At 38.3% G+C, this 19879-nt stretch overlaps 2 protein-coding genes across 7 annotated transcripts in view; one reads left to right on the top strand and one right to left on the bottom strand.

Annotated features, from left to right (window-relative positions):
• The window catches only part of fam228a (family with sequence similarity 228 member A), a 57434-nt gene extending 56367 nt beyond the window's left edge, over positions 1–1067 (bottom strand). For 2 of the 4 annotated variants that reach the window (XM_048531279.2, XM_048531277.2), the window contains exon 1: positions 644–1067. In XM_048531279.2, coding sequence (XP_048387236.1) covers positions 644–706 — 63 coding nt within the window. In that variant the 5' untranslated portion in view covers positions 707–1067. The remainder of the gene's footprint in view (positions 1–643) is intronic. The other 2 variants (XM_048531281.2, XM_059645422.1) reach the window with 2 other exon arrangements.
• Positions 340–19305, top strand: pfn4 (profilin family member 4). Of its 3 annotated transcripts, none has more exons than XM_048531282.2 (6): positions 340–430; positions 5489–5617; positions 8921–9055; positions 12573–12678; positions 18858–18904; positions 18999–19305. In XM_048531282.2, exons 1-5 carry the CDS (start codon positions 353–355, stop codon positions 18902–18904), a joined length of 495 nt encoding a protein of 164 aa, XP_048387239.1. In that variant the 5' UTR covers positions 340–352; the 3' UTR covers positions 18999–19305. The 3 variants fall into 3 exon arrangements, with proteins under 3 accessions (XP_048387239.1, XP_048387240.1, XP_048387241.1); XM_048531284.2 differs by lacking the exon at positions 340–430 and adding an exon at positions 815–1843; XM_048531283.2 differs by lacking the exon at positions 18858–18904.
• Positions 19306–19879: the final 574 nt, after the last annotated feature.

The raw sequence follows: 19879 nt of genomic DNA on the forward strand, positions 1-19879 counted from the left end.
AGCAGGCCAAGCAGCATCTCAGGAGCAGCTTTTGTGCTCCTGAGATGCTGCTTGGCCTGTTGTGTTCATCCAGCCTCACATTTTATTATCTTGGATTCTCCAGCATCTGCAGTTCCCATTATCTCTGATATATTTACGGCGAATTTTTTTTGGAGGAAGAAAATGAGACATTTTTTAAGGTTGTAATGACGAAAGTCGTTTGATAATAGTCTGACATCATAAATATTCCGTATAGAAAGGAGATCCCGATACTGGCAGCACAAAAAAATCAAACTCATCAAAGACAAACCCGCCCTCTCTCCATCCTGCAAGCACCTTTTCGCACAGTGTGCCGTACAGGCTACTTCTCACAATGACTTCTCCGCCTGCCTCACTGTCTGGACATCCAAGTTTGAGACCATTCACTCGGTTCCTCGAGAGTTCCCTCTCGGTAGGTGGATTGATCAAAACTTTAGGGACTATTCAAGTGGTGTAAAGTTTCTGTAACAGTGTGCGCTCCGTGAAATCAAAGCTAACAAGTTTACGACGACATCGCCGACGTAAAGGGTGGTTCGGCGGGAGAACAGGTGGCAGAAAAGAGGAGAGCACAAAACTGTGAATTTAACTTCATGAGAATCCCTCTTCCCCCACTCCAATCACTCACTTCGTCGCTCGGGTATGGCCTGTGGATGCTGATACGATCCGATCTGTGCCTCCGCGAACTCATGCTCTCCTGGTGCGGGGGAATTCACTCAACGCACGTCCGGGCTGTGCGCGTGCACATTTGAGCTGGGACCCTTTCCCGTCCCTTTGCGCGGGCACACTCGCAGGGAAGTCCGCTGGGTGTGTGCAACTGCTCCCCTCTCCCTCCCAGGGGTCTCGACACTGAATGCGTACCCTTTCGTCCCGCGCGGTGGAAGCAGCCGAGTTCCCCGCGTCCGGCAGCGGTGCGCGTGGTCGGCGCGGTAAGGGGTAACGGTTTGGGATAACGGCGATTTATTTTGAAGGGGTTGGATCTTCTCGCGCCGGCCGGTCAACAACAGCAGACCGTGGTGCGGTTTCTATGGCGACGTGTGTTTTTTAAAGAGTTGGGCGGTGACGCCATGTGATAGACATAGACAGAAACCAATCGCAGTGCGGGAGATGCCGAAAGGCAACCTATTGGTGTGTTTCCAAGATCCAATCGGAGTGCAATAGGCGGTGGAACCAGCGCATTGCCAGAGTGACGGCGACTATGTCTGCTGGCTGTCTAGGTGGTTGGTGTGGAGACGCCTTGGGCCTCTCGCTACCAAGCGCTGCTGGTAACCAGAGACATCTCAACAGGTCTGATCGCATCTGATCGAGGGAAACAGCGATAATATGATTATGGGGGAGTAGTGCACAGGAACCGCAAATGAAAATCGTATTGGGATTAGAAAGAGGAACACATGCAGAACAATCATCCTGTTTCTCTAGTCAGGAAGATCGTATATGACCTTCTATTTCAACATACTCGCTAACACATAGTACCTCACAATTGGAAGAGGATAAGAACATGTTCTTCGAACGTTGAAGACCGATTGGTGTTTGGTTTGTCATCCTCATGATTTACTTTGTGGGTGCTTTATCAGATATCTTGGACTCCAAAAATTAACTTTGACTTGAATATATTCAGTGACTAATTGTCGACAGCTTCTGGGACAGGGAATTCCAGAGATTTATAATCCTCTGAGCAAATAAATTTCTCCTTAGTTCAGTCCTAAATGAAAGACACCTTATTCTATCTGGACTCTTTAGCCATGCATGCCTTGTGGATACACTCACATACACACCTTAGAGGTCCGAACAATGGCAGGAAAAACGAGAGGAAGTGTTTGTGAGAAACGTAGGTTACAAGTTAATTTCTGATTTTTGAGCAAAGATATCCAAATGTCTTTGAATACCAGCATTTCCTAATCTCTAAAAGATTCTGCTCTTCTATTTTTTAAATCATGTGATAACTTCACCTTTTTTAAAAACTATATCCCAACTGCTATGCTATTCATGTTTAAACACACTTGGACGTTCTTTATACTGTCCGTACAGTTTACTAAACGATCCAAATGTGTTGCATTATTAACTTGGACATATTAAACTTACTCCCTCATTAAATCATTCAAATCAATTGTAAATAATTGGGGGAACAAACACTAATCCTTGTGGGATTCTGCTTATTAGAGACTACCAACCCAAAAATGACACATTTATTCACAGTCTTTTCTATCAAATAACCAATTCTCAATACTATTAACTTCAATTCCATTGTCCCTAATTTTGTATAATAACCGTGTGTGTTCAACTTTATTGAATGCATTTTAAAATCCAAATACTCTGCATCCATTGGTTTTCTTTGTTTCCCTGCTAGTTACAACCTGAAAACACTCTAACAGAATTATCCAACATGATTTTTGAAACATGAATCTGCCTCCTCTTGTTATTCTCTAAATGTTGCATTACCCTCTCCACATTAGGTTCTAGCCTTTTCCAATATCTGATGTAAGGCAACTGGCATATAGTTCCAAGCTGTCGATCTCTCCTTTCTCTGAATCATGGGTTCATGTTTTCTAGAATTTATCAGATTCCAAGAAATTCAAATTTGTGTATCCACTATTTCTGTAGCTACCTGCGAGGATTTGATGATTTTTATTCCCATTACCTTTAAGTGAAAACTTGTAAACTTTACAATGTATTCATTTGAGTACATGTGAAAAGAAAACTAATTCATATCCTAATTTCTCAGTACTGTTTTTCCACCATGGTGTCTTTAAAATATCTCAAAGCCCTTTGTGGGATGCAAATTTGGACATCAAACCAAGTAAAACAACATTATGGCAGACAGCGAAATATTTTGTCAGAGTTATGGAGTTGGCATTAAGACCATAAGATGTGGGTGTACAAGTAGGCAATTCAGCCCAGTGAATCTGCTCTGCCATTCAATGAGATAATGGCTAATCAGATAATCCTAATCTGTTTTTCTTGCATTTCCCCTTAACCCTGGATAACATTACTTATCAAAAATCCGTCTATCTCAGCCTTAAATATACTTAAATATCCTGTACAGCCCTTGGTAGCTATATCTTAGAACAGGAGGTATAGATATACACAGATTGACGATTCACAGATTCTGAAAGAGGAAACTCCTCAGGGTGACCCCATACTCAGATAATACTCTGGTCCAAAATTCACCTACAAGGGGTAACAACCTCTCATCATCTATACTGTAAAGCCCACTAAGACTGTTATATGTTTCCACAGGGTCGTTTTTCAATCTTCTAAACTCCAATGAGTACCGGTCCAACCTACTATTTTAAACAAAAAAACAAGACATGAAAAGTCAAGACCTCTCCCGCCCGACACTGTCCCCATCCGGCGTTCCCAGAATAGGGAAAGCACGGGGTAAAATACAGAGTAAAGTTTTCACTTCTATATCTAAATAGAAAGAAAAGTTACTTCGATTCTTGAACCAAAAATAAAATCCCTTTGATTGTGGAAAATGAAAATCAATGAATTAACAAGAAAAAGGTTTCCTCTGACTCCATCCCCACCAACTGCACTCGGGATAGGGACAAAAATGGGTCGAACAGGAAAATAAACCTTACCCGAGGCGTTCAAAATCAAAGCAAACTAAGAACAAAACAAAATATCCTCCGCTCAACCCCTTAGGAACGATACGGGTCTAAAATCCAGAGGAAAGTTCCTCTACTCATTTCAACCAACAATAAAATTACCCTCATACTGACCCCATCAAGCACAGCTGGCACAGGGACAGTATTGGGTTAAAGCCGCCTTGGGTTTTTTCAAGGGGTCCAAAATCAATATCGAAGAAAAATAAAACAGCCCCTTTCCAGGCACAGAACGGAGAACATACACAAATTTTAAAAATCAAACGGAAGCTTACACTACTAAAATCAAATTATCATTGTCCGAGCTGATGTACTCCAGCTTCCACCGTATTGGTGAACATTGAATGCTCCAGGTACATCAGGTATGATATCTTCTTTGAGATCAACCTTACTCGTAAGAAACTTCAGGCAATGGGCTTCAACAAGTTTTCTGCTGTACAACAGCTGCAACAGAAGTATTGGGAGGAATATAGGAGTGATAAAGCATTTGAAAAGACACTAGTAAATGATTGTGAGTTTGCTGAGGAATGTGAACTATTAACAGATTTGAAACCAGAGCCAGCATTTATTCAGAGGAAGAGGCGACAGTTCACATATGAGGCAATAGATGAATCGATTCAAGATCCAAATCAAAAATTAAAAGTAAACTTCAGCTTTTCAGTCCTAGATACTGCAATACAGTCAGTTAAAGAATGATTTGAACAGATCCAACAGCTTGATTCAATATTTGGTTTCGTCATTGGTACACATAGTTTGCAAAATAAGACTTCAAAACAGAGATTTGGAAAATTGCTTGAAGCCAGAGTCGGCATTACAACATGGAAATTCAAATGGTATTGTTGCAGTAGATTTGTGCAGTGAACCGAAGGCTTTTTCACAATCACTTCCAAGACATCTGACACCTCAAGTTGTACTGAAATTCATAGACGCACAAACAACCTTCCATATATTTTTGATAAAAATGTGGATGTGTAGGAGCACAGCAGGTCCGGCAGCGTCAGAAGAGCAGGAAAGTTGATTACGGGACAGGACCCAAAACGTCGACTTTCCTACTCCTCTGACGCTGCCTGACCGCTGTGCTCCTCCAGCTCCACGTTTTATCGCCTCTGACTTTCAGTATCTGCAGCCCTTACTATTCCCTATATTCTCATTGTTCCTCAGATTGTCATGACTCTTCCAACTTCTGTTGCTATTGAGGAGAGTAGCTTTACAAATATAAAACAGATAAAAGTATACCTTCATTCTTCCATGCTGCAAGAGAGACTTTTTGGTCTGGCCACTATCCTGAAAAACATGAAATAGCTTTGAAACTTTGTCTCAAACAACGTATTGTCCGATTACTGAAATCAAAGCGCAAAAAGCAAATCTCTCAATGTTGTATTATAATTGTGCTAAGATTAAGAAAAAAATCATTAAAATATTTATTTATATTTTTACATTGTTTATTTTGAATGCCAGGTATTTAACGATCACACAACCCTAGACTTCTCATTTTTCTCTATGTTGAATGTATGTGGTGGACGGGGAATTCATCACAAGCAACCTCTGTTTTTCTCTTAATGCAATGATATTTAATAATGCTGGTGTACTTCAGCTTTTGGTCAGCATTGACTTTAGGAACGCTAGCAGTGGAAGACTCAGTGATATGCCACTGAAGGTTGGAGAAATGGTAAATTTTTGAGATGGTCAGTAATTAATTGGCAACTATGTAATGGTCACATTATTATTTCATAAAAAATAAAGTAGATACTAGAGATGATGCCCAAGAACCTAAACCTAACAATAAAGATAAATAGGTTGAAATAAATTATTGTCTTAGTTTTTAATGTTTGGAATTACCATACAATATTATATCATTTTCTTGACAGGATAACTTTAAAATGGGTGAGTACAAGGATTTGTTAACTCAGTCTCTTACTGCAACAAATCACGTTCAAGACTGCGCAATTATAAGTTTGAAAACTGCTTCAGTGGTGACAACATCCATCGGATTCAAAGTAAGAATATTACATTTGTTATATATTTTTGGTGATATTTAATGCCTTCAGATTGTAATGTTTGTCTTAATGATTGAAAAGATAATTTTCTAATTCTAGCAGAGGCAGATACCTCTCCTAACAGATGTGTGATTCTTCAGGAGTCTCATGAGGTAAAGATATGGAATCATATGCTGGTGCATTCAGAAAAATTCTCAATTTGTTATGTGGTCAGTGATGCTCTATTTGAGGATTAGGAAGGATTAGGACTGGTATCTATGCAACCAATTTATTCTCTAAATTGATTCTATGACAGCAGGTTTCATCCCTAATTTATATTGAATAACACACAGTTAAGAAACTATTCTCCCTGTCACTGATGAATTAGATGACCTAACTGCAGACTGAAATCAAAAGAAATTCCTTGAGCTTCAGAGAACACAGGGCAGATTGTAATGGATACGTGATTAAATATAGGAAGATGACTAATAAAGGTGCAACAAAATTAATCTGGTTGAATTTGATTTTTTTAACCAGATCACTGTATAACACAAGAGAGCAGAGCATGGGCTGAAATCTCTTTCAATATTTATATTTTTTATGGTGTTTAGCTAGGCACGTCATTTATTGAGTCATGTGGATTAGTACAAAATAAATTAACTGTTATTGCTACATGTGAGTGTGGTTTTATTTACAATGTGCTTTTGCATTATGTAAATAATAAACATTTGCTTCAAGTATTTTTAACATCAGTTAGTCCATGGGGATAATACCTACTGGTTTTATATCTAGTTTTAGTTGAGATTTTATGGCTTCAGAGTGACCACTAGTTATCCATTATCTCTGATAATCCCTTTTCGTTTGTTTTTAGTGTCTTCTGGCATTTACATTCACATGAAGTTTATTCCAGTTGCTGTAGTTTATTTTTAGTTCCCAGCATAACATCATTCTCAGTGTCACACTAAAAAATACAAGATACGTGGACCAGAGTTTTGGACTAATTGAGTTTTACAGCAGGTGAAGTGTAGGATTTCAGTAAAAAGGTACAGTGTATAATCAAGCCTAACTGAGCAATATACAGTTATTCCCCTGTATCCATGAGGGCTTTTGTTTTTGAGGACCCTGTGAATGATGAAATTTGTGAGTACAGAGCTTGTTAAAATACATGAAAATAGTCAAAACTATCACAGACATGTGATGTTTGTCCATGGATGTTGATTTTTGTTTTTCTTAGCATGGATAGGCGAATTTGTGATTTGTGATTTCATGGATACAGAGGAATTTATTGTATAGGGTTTTAGTAGCTGAGGAACTGAGTTGCAAACTTTTCCAGAGCCGACAATTTGATGATCATTTTGACCTTTTTGTGAAGTCCTTAATCACAGGTCCTACCCTTGGTCTACAATTCCGTTTATGAACATCAAAAAAAATGACTGAGCACATTGTACAGCAAAGTCGTGGGCCCCAGACTGCATCCTGGCTGTAGTAATGAAAAGCTTTTCTCCAGAACTATATACATTTCCAGATAAACTGTCTCAGTACAACTACAAATGTAGTACATATCTGACACAGTGGAAATTTGCCGAGGTATATTTTGTTCACAGAAAAGAGGGGTAATCCAAAAATCACCATAACATCAGTCGGCTGTCAGTCATTAGCAAAGCAATAATGAGACAGTGTTACCATCTCCAATGTTCACTTTAGATTCTGTCAGGATCATTTGGATGTAGGCTTTTTTATTTATTTCTTCAGGGGAGTGGTCATTGATGGTGAGGGCAACATTTATTTCTCATTCCTAATTACCCATGTGAAGGTGGAAGTGAGCTGCCTTCTAGATTTGTTGCAGATGGTGGGGAGGTCGTACCTACAGTGCTAACAGGAAGGAAATTATAGAGTAGTAGGGTTGTACAGCATGGAAAAAGGCAGTTTGGCCCATCATGCCCACGCCAGTCATAAAGTTGAAGTTTGAACTTTGAAGTTACAGTTCCAGGATCATGGCACAAAAATATTTCCAAGTTAGATGGTGTGTGAGCATAGTATTTACATGGTTGGTCTAGTTCATTTTCTGTTCACTGATAGCCCCAAGGATCTTGATAGTGAAAAATTCAGTGAAGGTAATTCTCTTAAGTGAAAATGATTAGATTCTTTCTTATTGAAGAAGGTCATTGCCTGGCACTGTGTAGCACGAATGCTACTTATTACCTATTAATCCAAACCTGGTTGTTATCTAGGCCTTAATGCATATAGACACAGACTGCTTCAGTATCTACAGGGACATGAATGCTGCTGAACATAGTGCAATCATAATCAAACATCTTTATTCTGTAAGGGTGGAGGCGTCTCAAAGAGTTAAGATTGAGGAGTACGTCAAGCACCACCCTGTATGTTGATATTTTGTAGATTTGGTGGAAGGACAGGTTAGAATCTTGAAAGACTAAAGAATATGACTTATACTGATCCTCCTTATTGTCCCTGTAACAATGTCTACCCTTTAAAATAACTTTTACTACACCAAACCAAGGGGGCTGTGTAGATCCCTACCTTATAAGAAGATGACGGCAGCAAATCAGCCCCATGGCAAAGACAGTCTCCTATAACAACCTGTTCAATGAAGATTGCTCTTTCAAACAACAATTTAGGCTTCAGTTTAAAGGCCTTAGGATGGCAGTGGTGGAGATATGAAGATTGGCAGACAATGGTACTTTCAGGAATTGTAGGGAAAGGTCAGATGCAGAACTGTAGTTGGAAGGGATGGATGGATTGAGGGTTGGTTTTCAAGGAGTATAATGTTTTTCAACGAGTGGAGGATAGTGTTGAAGGCATCTGCTGTTTGAAAACAAACCATTGACCACATCAATAGCATTGTATGAAAAGAGGCATACCAGGTGATTAGCAGCAAAAATGCACTGATTGCCACACCCACCATGATGCCACATTTACAAACTTCTCCACATCCGTTTATGATAAGCATTGGCAGGTAGCCGTCATTGGTATTCTGCTTCCAGCATTTAAGCATCTGAATGTATTATAATGAACTCACTTTGCAAAATAGGGTACAGAAAGCAAGCCTATGTGTGTCATTAAATGAATAGGTTGTAATCAAATGGTTATATACAGCATCAAGTGGAAAATCTAGGCTACTGTGGGCATTCTGATCACTAGTGGAATTCCAAGTTACTTTTCAACATAGCTTATAGGTATGTCTGAAATACCCAACAATCATGTATTGCATTAACTCTGTTTAACTGCCCTGATATTAGGCATCTTCCTGAACAATAGATTTCAGTGAAGTGAAAAATAGTTTTCTGTAACTTGTTTCTTTAGCTGGAGCCCGAAGAAATTCAAGCCTTCCTTAAAACTTTCAACCAGCCAAGCAACTTCCGAGATGAAGGGCTTTACTTTAAGAGCATAACCTACTCATGTGTCAGAGCAGATGACAGTTCGGTGTACGGCAAACGAGTAAGCTGAGATATGTTGTTATTTCTTTTAAAATACTCTTGCTCAATTTTTATTCAATCTACATTCATATTTTCAATTGAACCTTCTGTTGTGTCCTTTGGTACATTTTTATAAACTGGATGGATATAAATACAGTTCAGAATGAGAAATGTCAAAAGAAAATAATTACAAAAGGTTTGAATTAACTGTTACATGCATTTGGAGCCTGTAGTTTTGCGGGCTTTTGAGATATAAAATCCTTTTTTATTAAAATATCTAGATATCAATTTTGAATTCATATTCATATAAATTCTAATTTTTAAATAAAAGAAGGTCTGAAACTGGGAATTCTGCAGCAAGTAACTCATGTCATAATTTCCTAAAGCCTGTCCATCATCCACAAGGCACAGGTCAGGAATGTGATGAATACTCTCCACTTACTTAGATGAGTGCAGCTCAAACAACATTCAAGAAGCTTGACACCATCCAGGACAAAGCAGCCTACTTCACTGGTACTCTGTCCAGAACTTGAACATCCATTCCTTCGTCTATTCATGTACAATGACAAAATTATGTAGCATGTGCAAGATACACTTCAGCAACTCATGAAGCTTCCTTTGTCAGCAACTTCCAAACGCGCAACCTATATTACCTAGAAGCATAAGCCCAGTAGACACATGGAAAGACAACCAACTACAAGTTCCCAACCAAGCTACACAACTCCCTAACTTGAACGATACCAACATTCCTGTTGCTGGGTTGAAATCCTTGAACTCGTAGCAGCATTGTGGATGTACCCACACCACATGGACTCAAGAGATGCAGTGCATTGCTACCTTCACAGGGTGAATTAGGATTGGGCAACAAACACTGACCCAGCTAGCAAAGACCATAACACAGGAATGAATGAAACAATATATAATAATTGGGTCCTCAAATGTGCCTGACCTAATGAGATCAATGCCTAGTGAATATGAATCAAGTAGAATTTATTAAGCAAGATATTGGATATACTTCACAAAATGGAGTGAAGAAAGCTTGAAGATTGCTTATCACTAAAGGCCTGGGTGCACTAAACTGCTGACAGAACAGGCAAAGTCTTTCTTATTCAGTCTTTAAAGTAGTGTTGAGCTGTGTGTCAGAAAAGTAATCATGGGACCGGGCCAAGGAATTTCCAACCATTATCCTTATTTTTGACAGTTTTTTATTCCTTATGAGGAAATATTCCAAATTAATTCCTTACATTGGCTGAAGGTGAGGGATATCTAGTGTCTTATCATATCTGTAACTAGTGACACACTCACTCTCTATTCTTTAAACCCCAGAGGTTTCAGTCCATTCTGAACAAATCCTTATAGATACAGATTGCAGCTAGACAAAAAGTGTTACGTTCCCTCATATGAGCCATTGCAATAATTCACACAAACAGACCCAGGTTAAAGCATAATGTCTCCATGAAATATAGGAATCTTTATACCATAAATCTGATTAATACATCATAAGGCATTTGCAAACCTATCTAATTCAAATTGATGGGACAGAATCATATAGGCTCTAAGTAACATGGGCCATGGCAAAATTTCTGACAGAATGGCATGAGAAGTCCAGCAAGGCCAATTTTGACATTGAGAAAATCTCATAGCAACTATTATGCTTTTTATGAGTGGCATGGCGAGTTTCTCACTAGGCAGCAGTGGGTTGTCAGTTGAAGGGAATTATTGGTTGTGAAATGCCTTGCTGCTGGCCCAAATCACCTCATTAATAAACCAAACTTATCAAACAAGCTGGATGTCAAGAATACATGACTTGGAAATCAAAGCTGAAAATGCTGAATTCAGCTTTCTGTTTGCTCCGAAGGAATTCCATATTGGACATGGAGCACCAACATCTCAGGGCACACTCCATTGGCACAGACACACACAGACACACACACACAACATCTACAGATATTGGTATCCAATATGTGATAGGTTGTAGGAACTCTTATGGCACTTCCAATCCACTTGAAGGACATTTGTGCACTTCAATGCTGTACTTTGGGCTGCACCAATAACTATCTTTGTGAGATTGTTGAAAATACATTGTGTACTCAGGGGATATGCTCACAGTTCATGGAAGGAACAAGGGCACATCTCCAAGCTCTTCACTTGCTTTCACAGTGCTCAATCATTTTGAGCCTACTCAGTTGCTTATAGCACTGCTGTCTTGCCTTCCTCTTTTGTGCTTTGACCCCTCAGCCAGGGATCCCAGCTTATTTGACGTCTGCCTTGCCCTGGTTGTTAAGAGGCCTTGATCAAGTCAAGGGAGATAGCCTTCTCATTGAGTTGATGACACGGGTTCAAGGAATGCCCTTGGCTTCCAGGATATCGCCGAGTGGTGTGTTGTTTTTGGAATGACACATGATTAAATGGGCCTGCAATCAGCTATGAGTAACACCATAGGGCAAGGTAGGGTGTTAATGAGGTGAGTTTTATCAGACACAGCCAGAAAACTTGCTAGGCCTCACATTGGAAAATCCTTCGAAAATCCTGAACAAAACTTGGACTCAAGCCAAGAAAATGTGAAGTTCAGGCTATGATTCTTGTTTAACAATGATCAATATAATGAAGCCATGTTGAATTCAGAGTGTCGAGTTCAAAACTTTTGCTTATTCCCTTAAACCTGACAAGAAAACCTTGAATAATGATATCTTTTGAAACAATGAGAATGTTGTACTTCTTAGGTTAGCAAACACTAGGACCTTTTCAGTAAATTCTTCTCACAGGTGTCACATACAGAGTATATGTGCCATTTTACACCCATGATCTGTATGTTTTGTATGGAAGGAGAGGGGAATCTTTACTGTTGGAGAGTGAGTTCAAAATAAATAATCTACCAGCAAACTTCAGTGAGGTTAAAATAAATTTCTTTCTGAAGGGTCTAGGCCCGAAACGTCAGCCTTCCTGCTCCTCCGATGCTGCTTACCCTGCTGTGTTCACCGAGCTTTACACCTTATTATCTCAGATTCTCCAGCATTGGCAGTTCCGACTATCATTGGTCCTAAAACGTCAGTTCTGCTTTCTCTCCGCAGCTGCTGCCACACCTTCTCAATTTCTACTGTGTATTCTGTGTTTCTTACAGATTTCCAGTATCTGCATTCTTTGTTTTATTTCATGCCTGTCCAAATATCACAAATTATTGATACATCTTACAGAATAAGCCATCTTAACAGTTTATTTGTGTCCAATTTTTAAAAGTATTGACTGAAAGTTTGTAATATACTAGACTGGCACATGATCAGCAATTTGTGCCATTGCAAATTGAGGTCTTGCCAGGAACACATCACTTAACAGGCAGAAATTTAAAAGCATAGCAATGGTAAAATCTTAACATATTAGTTCAAACATGCATAGGGCATGAAAATTTCTTATATAAATCTTATAACCTTTAATGAAGGCTTATCTATGAATCAGCAATTGTTTCTGAGCTACTATGCCAAAACTTGCATTGCGTTATGAATTAAACTGTTTAATAACAGGCAGTTGGTTTATTTCAACAGGATAACGTTGGCCTGGTGTTAGTAAAGACAGGATCATATATTATCTGTGCCACTTACAGGGAGGGGATGTATCCAAGTGTATGTGTTGAAGCTGCAGAGAAACTTGGTGAGTATTGGAAAACAAAGTGTGCAAAACAGCTGAAGTTAAGACTAAGAAATACAGATTTTTGTCTGTTTTCCCACTTCTCACTGTCAACACTGCAAGAGTAATACCAACATTCCAAATTTGATTCAGCATTGGTTTCTCACCCAGTATCCCCTTGCTACAGTTTATGTAGGGGTGCCATTTATATGGCCAGTACACCTATGTCAATGGCTATACAATGCAATTTCGGTTTCTAAGAAATACATAGGACCCTAACACATATTTGGTAATGTTTAACATTTTGTCTGCTGCCTGTACGATGAGCTTTGACTTGTATTACAGTAATGAAAATCTGTAATTTCTTTAAAATGTCCCTGGAAGCCATCATTGATTTGAAAATGTGTTAAAAGGACTTTTAACAGTTCTGACCGGTTGCAGACAAATCAGTTAGGCACAAGGAGAAAACAGAACGAAAAGCACACCAAATTCTTGTGAAGAAGAGAAACAGTTCTCTCTCAGAAAGAAGTCAGATTGTTATATTTTACAGAAAAGGAGATAAGAACTCTTGGAGGTAATGCCCAAGCTGACAAAAAAAATCTTAAACCAGATATATGTATGAGTAGCTTGGAAATGCTGAAGAACTATGGGGAAATTGATAGTGAAACCTTAAAAAATGCTCATAATACAGAGGAGGAGGTGCTGGACATCCTAACACGCATAAAGGTAGATAAATCCCTAGAACTCTGTGGGAAGCTAGGGAAATGATTGCTAGGTCCCTTGCCAAGATATTTGTATCATCGATAGCCATAGGTGAGGTGCCGGAAAACTGCAGGTTGGCTAATATGGTACCACTGTTTAAGGAAGATGGTAAGGAAATGCCAGGGAACTATTGACTGGTGAGCCTGATATCAGTGGTTGGCAAGTTGTTGGAGGTAATCATGAGGGACTGGATTTACATGCTATCAATGATACAAATATCTTGGCAAGGGGCCTAGCCATCATTTCCCTAGCTTCCCACAGAGTTCTAGGGTACAATTACAATATTTAAAAGGCATCTGGATGGCTATATGAATAGGAAAGGTTTAGACAGATATGGGCCAAATGCTAGCAAATGGGACGATATTTATCAAGGATATCTCATTGGCATGGACGAGTTGGACCGAAGGGTCTGTTTCCATGCTGTATGTCTCTATGATTCTATAACTGGGCATTTTCACAAAAGTAGTTAAAGCATGAGATGTGTACGCATGAGGGATACACTATCCAGACTGGTGTGTCTCAAGGGAGAGAGGGCTGTTCGAAGTGCGTGTGTCTTGTAGATGATAATTGTTTCTGTGAAACTCAGATTGTGGAAGGAATGAAAGGTGTTGTCAGATAATACTCCTGACCTACTCAGTCAACTGCACTTTGTGAAATTTTGCAACTTTTAATGCCACAAATTTGTAGGGAGTGAAGCGGATGCTTTAAAGCTTTGTTGTACCAAGCATTTGTTGCTTTGACCACTTAAAGCGAATTATACCATTTATTTGATTTATTATATTGATCCTGATCTGTGAAATGATTTTCCTTTCAAAAGCTTTATCATGACTCTGCCTGATTGTAATAAGATTTTCTAAGTATCCCACTACTACATCTTCAAAAAGGACTGTAGCATTTTCCCAAAAATAGACGATAGACTAACTGGCCTGGAGTTTCCTGCTTTCGGTCTACCTCCATTCTTCCATGGTGATATTTCACTTACAGTTTTCCGAGCTTTGGGAGCTTCATGAAATTTTGGAAGATTACAACCAATGCATCCTCTTGAAACTGAGGGCATTCAAAGACTAATTGATCTAAATTAGAGCTGTTTAATGAAAATAGCTACAAAAAGGCACAAATTAATTATTAATATCCACCAGATTTAAACTGAAAAGAATAGAGAAAATGAATTGTATTCATTCTTGTTCTCACTATTTGCTTCATCTGGCAAATATTGCTGAATTCTTTAATCTGAAGGTTTTTTTTGCTAATGGTAGGAATTGAAAATATTGGCAAACATCCTGTAAAGTTGCAGATGTACTTCTTATTGACAATATGAAACAATTCTCTTGTGGCATCATGGATAAAGTCAATAGATTCTTTCTTCCTTTTTTGGTTCCACCATGAGTCTAGATGATCAACAATAGTTTGTTCCTGGAGCAGTTGATCACTTGGAACTGATTGAACTACTTGGGTTACTTAAAGGATATTAAGGTCAAGTCATGCATTTAGGCCCAAAAGTGGGAACTGTTGATTGTGAATTATGTAAGTATTTTCATTATCTTATCCATTATGTGTTGTAGAGTTACTTGTACTGTAACCTCACCCTTGATAGTTGCCTCACCTTGACCATGTAATTTCATCTCTGTAGGCTGGGACTTCTGTTCCTTCAACTACAGTATTTGAACAGACAACACAGTGACACTCAAACATATATAAAGCTTAAAATTAATGAGCTGTCCATTGCAATCAACAGATTCTGTCAAACCTGAATTGCTTGGATCACCAATTTATCTTAAGAATGCCTTGGGTGTCTTTTCTAATGCTAGTCACTCCATCACATTGACATTTTTGTATGAGTAAGCAGGTGGCTAAAGTTGCACATTTGTTTAGGAACGAGAAACTGGAGAACTATAGACCTGTGAATGTGACTTCAGTTGGGGTAAACTGTTCGAGATGATTATAAAAAATACAATTTATGGACATTCAGAGAGGGAAAAATTGATTAAGGATAGTCAGCATGGTTTTGCAGCTGCACTCAGCGTATTGCATACAGTTCTGGTCGCCACATTATAAGAAGGATGTGGAAACATTCGAAAGGGTGCAGAGGAGATTTACCAGGATGTTGCCTAGCATGGAGGGAAGGTCTTACGAGGAAAGACTGAGGGACTTGAGGCTGTTTTCGTTAGAGAGAAGAAGGTTAAGAGGTGACTTAATAGAGACATACAAGATGATCAGAGGATTAGATGGGGTGGACAGTGAGAGCCTTTTTCCTCGGATGGTGATGGCTAGCATGAGGGGACATAGCTTTAAATTGAGGGGTGATAGATAAGGAAAGATATCAGAGGTAGGTTCTTTACTTAGAGAATAGTAAGGGCGTGGAACGCCCTGCCTGCAACAGTAGTAGACTTGCCAACTTTAAGGGCATTTAACTGGTCGTTGGATAAACATATGGATGATAATGGAATAGTGTATGTTAGATGGGCTTCAGATTGGTTTCACAGGTTAATGCAACAACAAGGGCCGAAGGGCCTGCACTGCACCGTAATGTTCTATGTTCTATGAAAATTATGTCTCACATTTGGCTGAGATTTTTGAGGAAGTTATCCAAAAAGATTGATGATAGCAGTGCATAGACATTGTTTATTTAGAATTTAGAAAGCCTTTGAAAAGGTTCCTCATGGTAGATTAATTAGTAAGGTTAGGTCACATGGGATTTAGGGTGAGCTTGCCAATTGGAGATACATAATTGGCTAAATAGCAGGAGACAAAGAGTAATACTGGAGGGTTGCTTTTCAAACTGGATGCCTGTGACCAGCAATGTTCCACAGGGATTGGTTCTGGTCCTGTTTTGTTGTCATTTATATAAATGATTTAGATGAGAATATAAAAGTTATAAAGAAAGACTGGTTTTCACTGGAGCATAAGAGGTTGAGAGGCAACCTCATAGAAGTTTATAAATAATGAGAGACATAGATAGAGTCAATAGTAGCTGTCTTTCTCAAGGATGAGGGTTTCTAAAACTAGGGGTCACATCTTTAAGGAGAGAGGAGAAAGACTTTTAAAAAGTCATGGGAGACAAACTGTTTACATAAGAGGGTAGTTCATGTGTGGAATGAACCTCCTGGGGAAGTGGTTGATGCAGGTACAGTCACAAAGTTTAAAAGACATTTGGATAGATGCATGAATAGGAAAGGTTTGGAGGGATGTGGGCCAGGAGCAGGCAGGGACTGGTTTAGTTTGGGATTATGTTTGGCATGGACTGGTTGGACCGAAGGGTCTGTTTTTGTGGTGAATGATCCTATGACTCTGTTTAGCTTTTTGCTGTCGATCCTGAGTCCTACTCCTTCACATTTTCTGGAAATGACCTAAAGGTTCAAAGTTGTATCATTCTTTTGTCATAGTGGGGCACTGCATATGGCTGTGAGGCTTTTTTGTTCCATAGCATATTTGTTATCAGTTATCAAATCAGATTTCAAAGCTCCATTGTAATAATTTTCCACTAATTTGTAGGGGCAATTAATGAAATTATCTTAGGATTTCCTGATTGCAGAACTCTTGTGCCCTATTTTGCCCTTTTGAGATTTTTTGTAATCGGATTAAATTTATCATCAAAATTAAAGAACACTTTCGAGAGTGTCTGTGTCATAGTTTGGTGATTTATAACACCATCAGTTGTCTGTCCCATTGAAATAGTAGTGTATGCACTTGTTCAATTTCTGGTTTGATATTTAATTTTGAAGCAATTCTGAATCTTAAAAATAGTTTTCTCCAAAATGTCCACTCCTATGTTCTGTTTCATTTATGTCTGATATTAAATCTTTGTGCGTAATATTATTGCTGCTGCCATTACCTCCTTAATTCAATTATATTTTTTCCTTTGAAGTCCATTTAACTCTGCAGCATCTCAATGTTGTTGGCTGTTTGCTGTTGTTTTACAGCTGTCATCTTGCTGATAATAATGTTATTTTAGTCTTATTTTTAAGTTTTTAATGCTGCTGTGAATCAATGATATTGGGCTTCTCTGCTTATAAAATTTGATAATTATGCACTTTTGAAATGTTGTCCCCTTGTTCTTGTTATACAAGCTATTAAACTCTTTGGTATAGCAACACCATTATTTTCTTCCAATAAATGTTTTGATTCTGTATTTCAACAATTCCATTCTATTTCACTTTGTCCAGAACTTTCAATTCTAACAAGTTGCAATATTGTATTGCTTTTTGGGCTTTTTCTACCTTTTTGTAGTCAATATGATGGTTTTCCTGCCTTTCCTGACCTAATACATATTCCCTTTTAATTTTCTAACTATCTTCTTCTGTCATCTGCAACTTTTAAACTGCAGTTTTGCTATCTGAAATCTGCTCCATCTGCATTCCTCAAACGGTCTCATTGTCTTGAAGGTCCATAGCTCTCTAGAAGGCCATTAATGGAGAGCACAGCAGACCCAATGCAAAGACTAAGGCTGGCGCAAAAGGGTTTTGGGTAATCCTTAATCTTCAGAAGCAGATGGCCTGCTCACTGGCTGACACAATAGAGCAGCCTTAACTGCTGCTTACTTTGCGTCTATTTCTTCTCAGCAGATCATAAAGTGAGCTGACAGCTTCTGAAATCTGTGTTCTCCTTTAAGTACTCCACGGTGGCTTTTAACTAGCTCCTACAACTCTTTAATTAGTTTACTTGACCTTAATTGGAAGGAAAGTAGTATTTCTCTCCCATTTTCCCTCTGCCGTAGTGATTATTGTCAGAGTTAGGGTCAGTGCCTTGAGAACGACAGGCCTTCTCCTTACCTCCATCCCTGTTTTTGAGGAGGGCTCCCAAAATTCAGCTCATAGGAGCAGAAGAAGTATAACAGAGTGGATAAAAAGTTGTTTATAGACAAAAAGCCAAGAATTAGGTTTGGTGTTAGATGGGTGCTGCTGAGACTAGAAAGAAAGGGAAACGATGCAGTCCAAGGGTTAGTGTCAATTTTTCTAAGGACATATTGCTATTTCAATAAATAAGTGTTAAAAAGTATTTTTTCAATGTTTTGTTAAATGTTTAGGTTTCAAAAGAAAATCTAGGCAGTATATTTGTGAAAAAATCGGTTTTCTGTGGTAATTTAATCAGAAAACATTATACAATCAGTTCTGAGGTAACAAGTGTTTCATCAACACAAATTGGCTTTAATATGATTGAAGAATTTAGACTGCTATTTGTAGAACGTAAACTTTCCTTACCTGTATTGGCTTTAACGCAATTCTACCCCATTAATTTAAATGTGCAGCTTTGCATGATTTTCTTATAACGTGAGATCGCACAAGGTCAGAACTATCGCGTTGTATCAGATTCGACTGTACTTTACCAGTTTGTAAATATTTTAGACTGTGCAGCATAACCTACACAAACATAAGGAAATTAGTAAATAAATAAATTCTGAAGTCATACCAGATTTAATATGTTGGCTCTATTTTTCTCCACAGATGTTGTCAGATCTGCTGAGTTTCTCCAGTATTCTCTATTTGTATAGGTAAATTAAATGCTTTATACATGAGTATAACATGATTTTGTCACCGCTGTGAAAAAAATAAATCATCTAAGAAAAATTTGTTTCTTTATTTTAGGTGATTACTTTAGATCAAAGGGTAAATGAAAGGATCAAAAACTGGTTTGTTTATTTATTGGTGCTACAAACAAACAGAAAAATCACAGAAAACGACAAAAGCCAATTGGTAAATCAAATCTACTTCCAAAGACCACGTGTATTACAGACTCTACTCCCCCATTTCTATTGCATACATGCATTGAATGTTTTATTACAAGATAGCTAACAAGCCTTGTAAATCATTGTAGAAATCTGTAAAGAGGGAGTTTGCTCATAAAAGTACAAATCAAAAACTAGTCTAAAATTGTTTTTCCACTCTGAAATTTCTCAATCCTCTGTCTTTGTATTTCTATGTAATTAAATTAATGCATTTTTTCAGAAAATCACATTGTTGTTTGTGTTGCTGTTATTACATAGAATTCCACAGCATATACTGCATTCAAACAAAACCACTAATGTGTATATTTTTTAAAGTCATTCATGGGCTGGTTGGCCCATCAATCAGCAGTCACATGTAGGCTGGATCAAGCAAGGATGGCAGATTTCCTTCACTGAACTTCGTTAGTGAATCAGATGGATGTTTATAACAAGAAACAGTGGTTACATAGTCACCATTGGATTAGTTTTTTATTAAGTTCAGATTTCACCAGCTGCAATAATGGAATTCAAACTCAGGCCCTCCGAACATTAACCTGGAATTTGATTACTAGTCCAGGGATTATTACCGCTATGCAAGCATATCCCCACAACTCTGAAAATGAGTTTTGTCCCATTGTATCTACCTTTTCAACATTTTATCCGTTCACTTTTCATTCTTACATTCATGTACTTTTTATTTTGGAAGTATCTAAACTATTTAAATCCATTGTTTTCTGTGGAAGGAAGTTCCATAATTTAACT

Source organism: Stegostoma tigrinum, chromosome 4, assembly GCF_030684315.1.
Source record: "Stegostoma tigrinum isolate sSteTig4 chromosome 4, sSteTig4.hap1, whole genome shotgun sequence".
Classification (NCBI taxonomy): Eukaryota; Metazoa; Chordata; class Chondrichthyes; order Orectolobiformes; family Stegostomatidae; genus Stegostoma; species Stegostoma tigrinum.

Bases quoted from the DNA above. Each gene is read 5' to 3' on its own strand.
- pfn4 (XM_048531282.2), top strand. From the start codon at position 353: ATGACTTCTCCGCCTGCCTCACTGTCTGGACATCCAAGTTTGAGACCA. The intron at 5,618-8,920 runs GTAAGAATATTA...TTGTTTCTTTAG, and splicing joins CAACATCCATCGGATTCAAA to CTGGAGCCCGAAGAAATTCA. The intron at 12,679-18,857 runs GTGAGTATTGGA...TTTTCTCCACAG, and splicing joins TGAAGCTGCAGAGAAACTTG to ATGTTGTCAGATCTGCTGAG.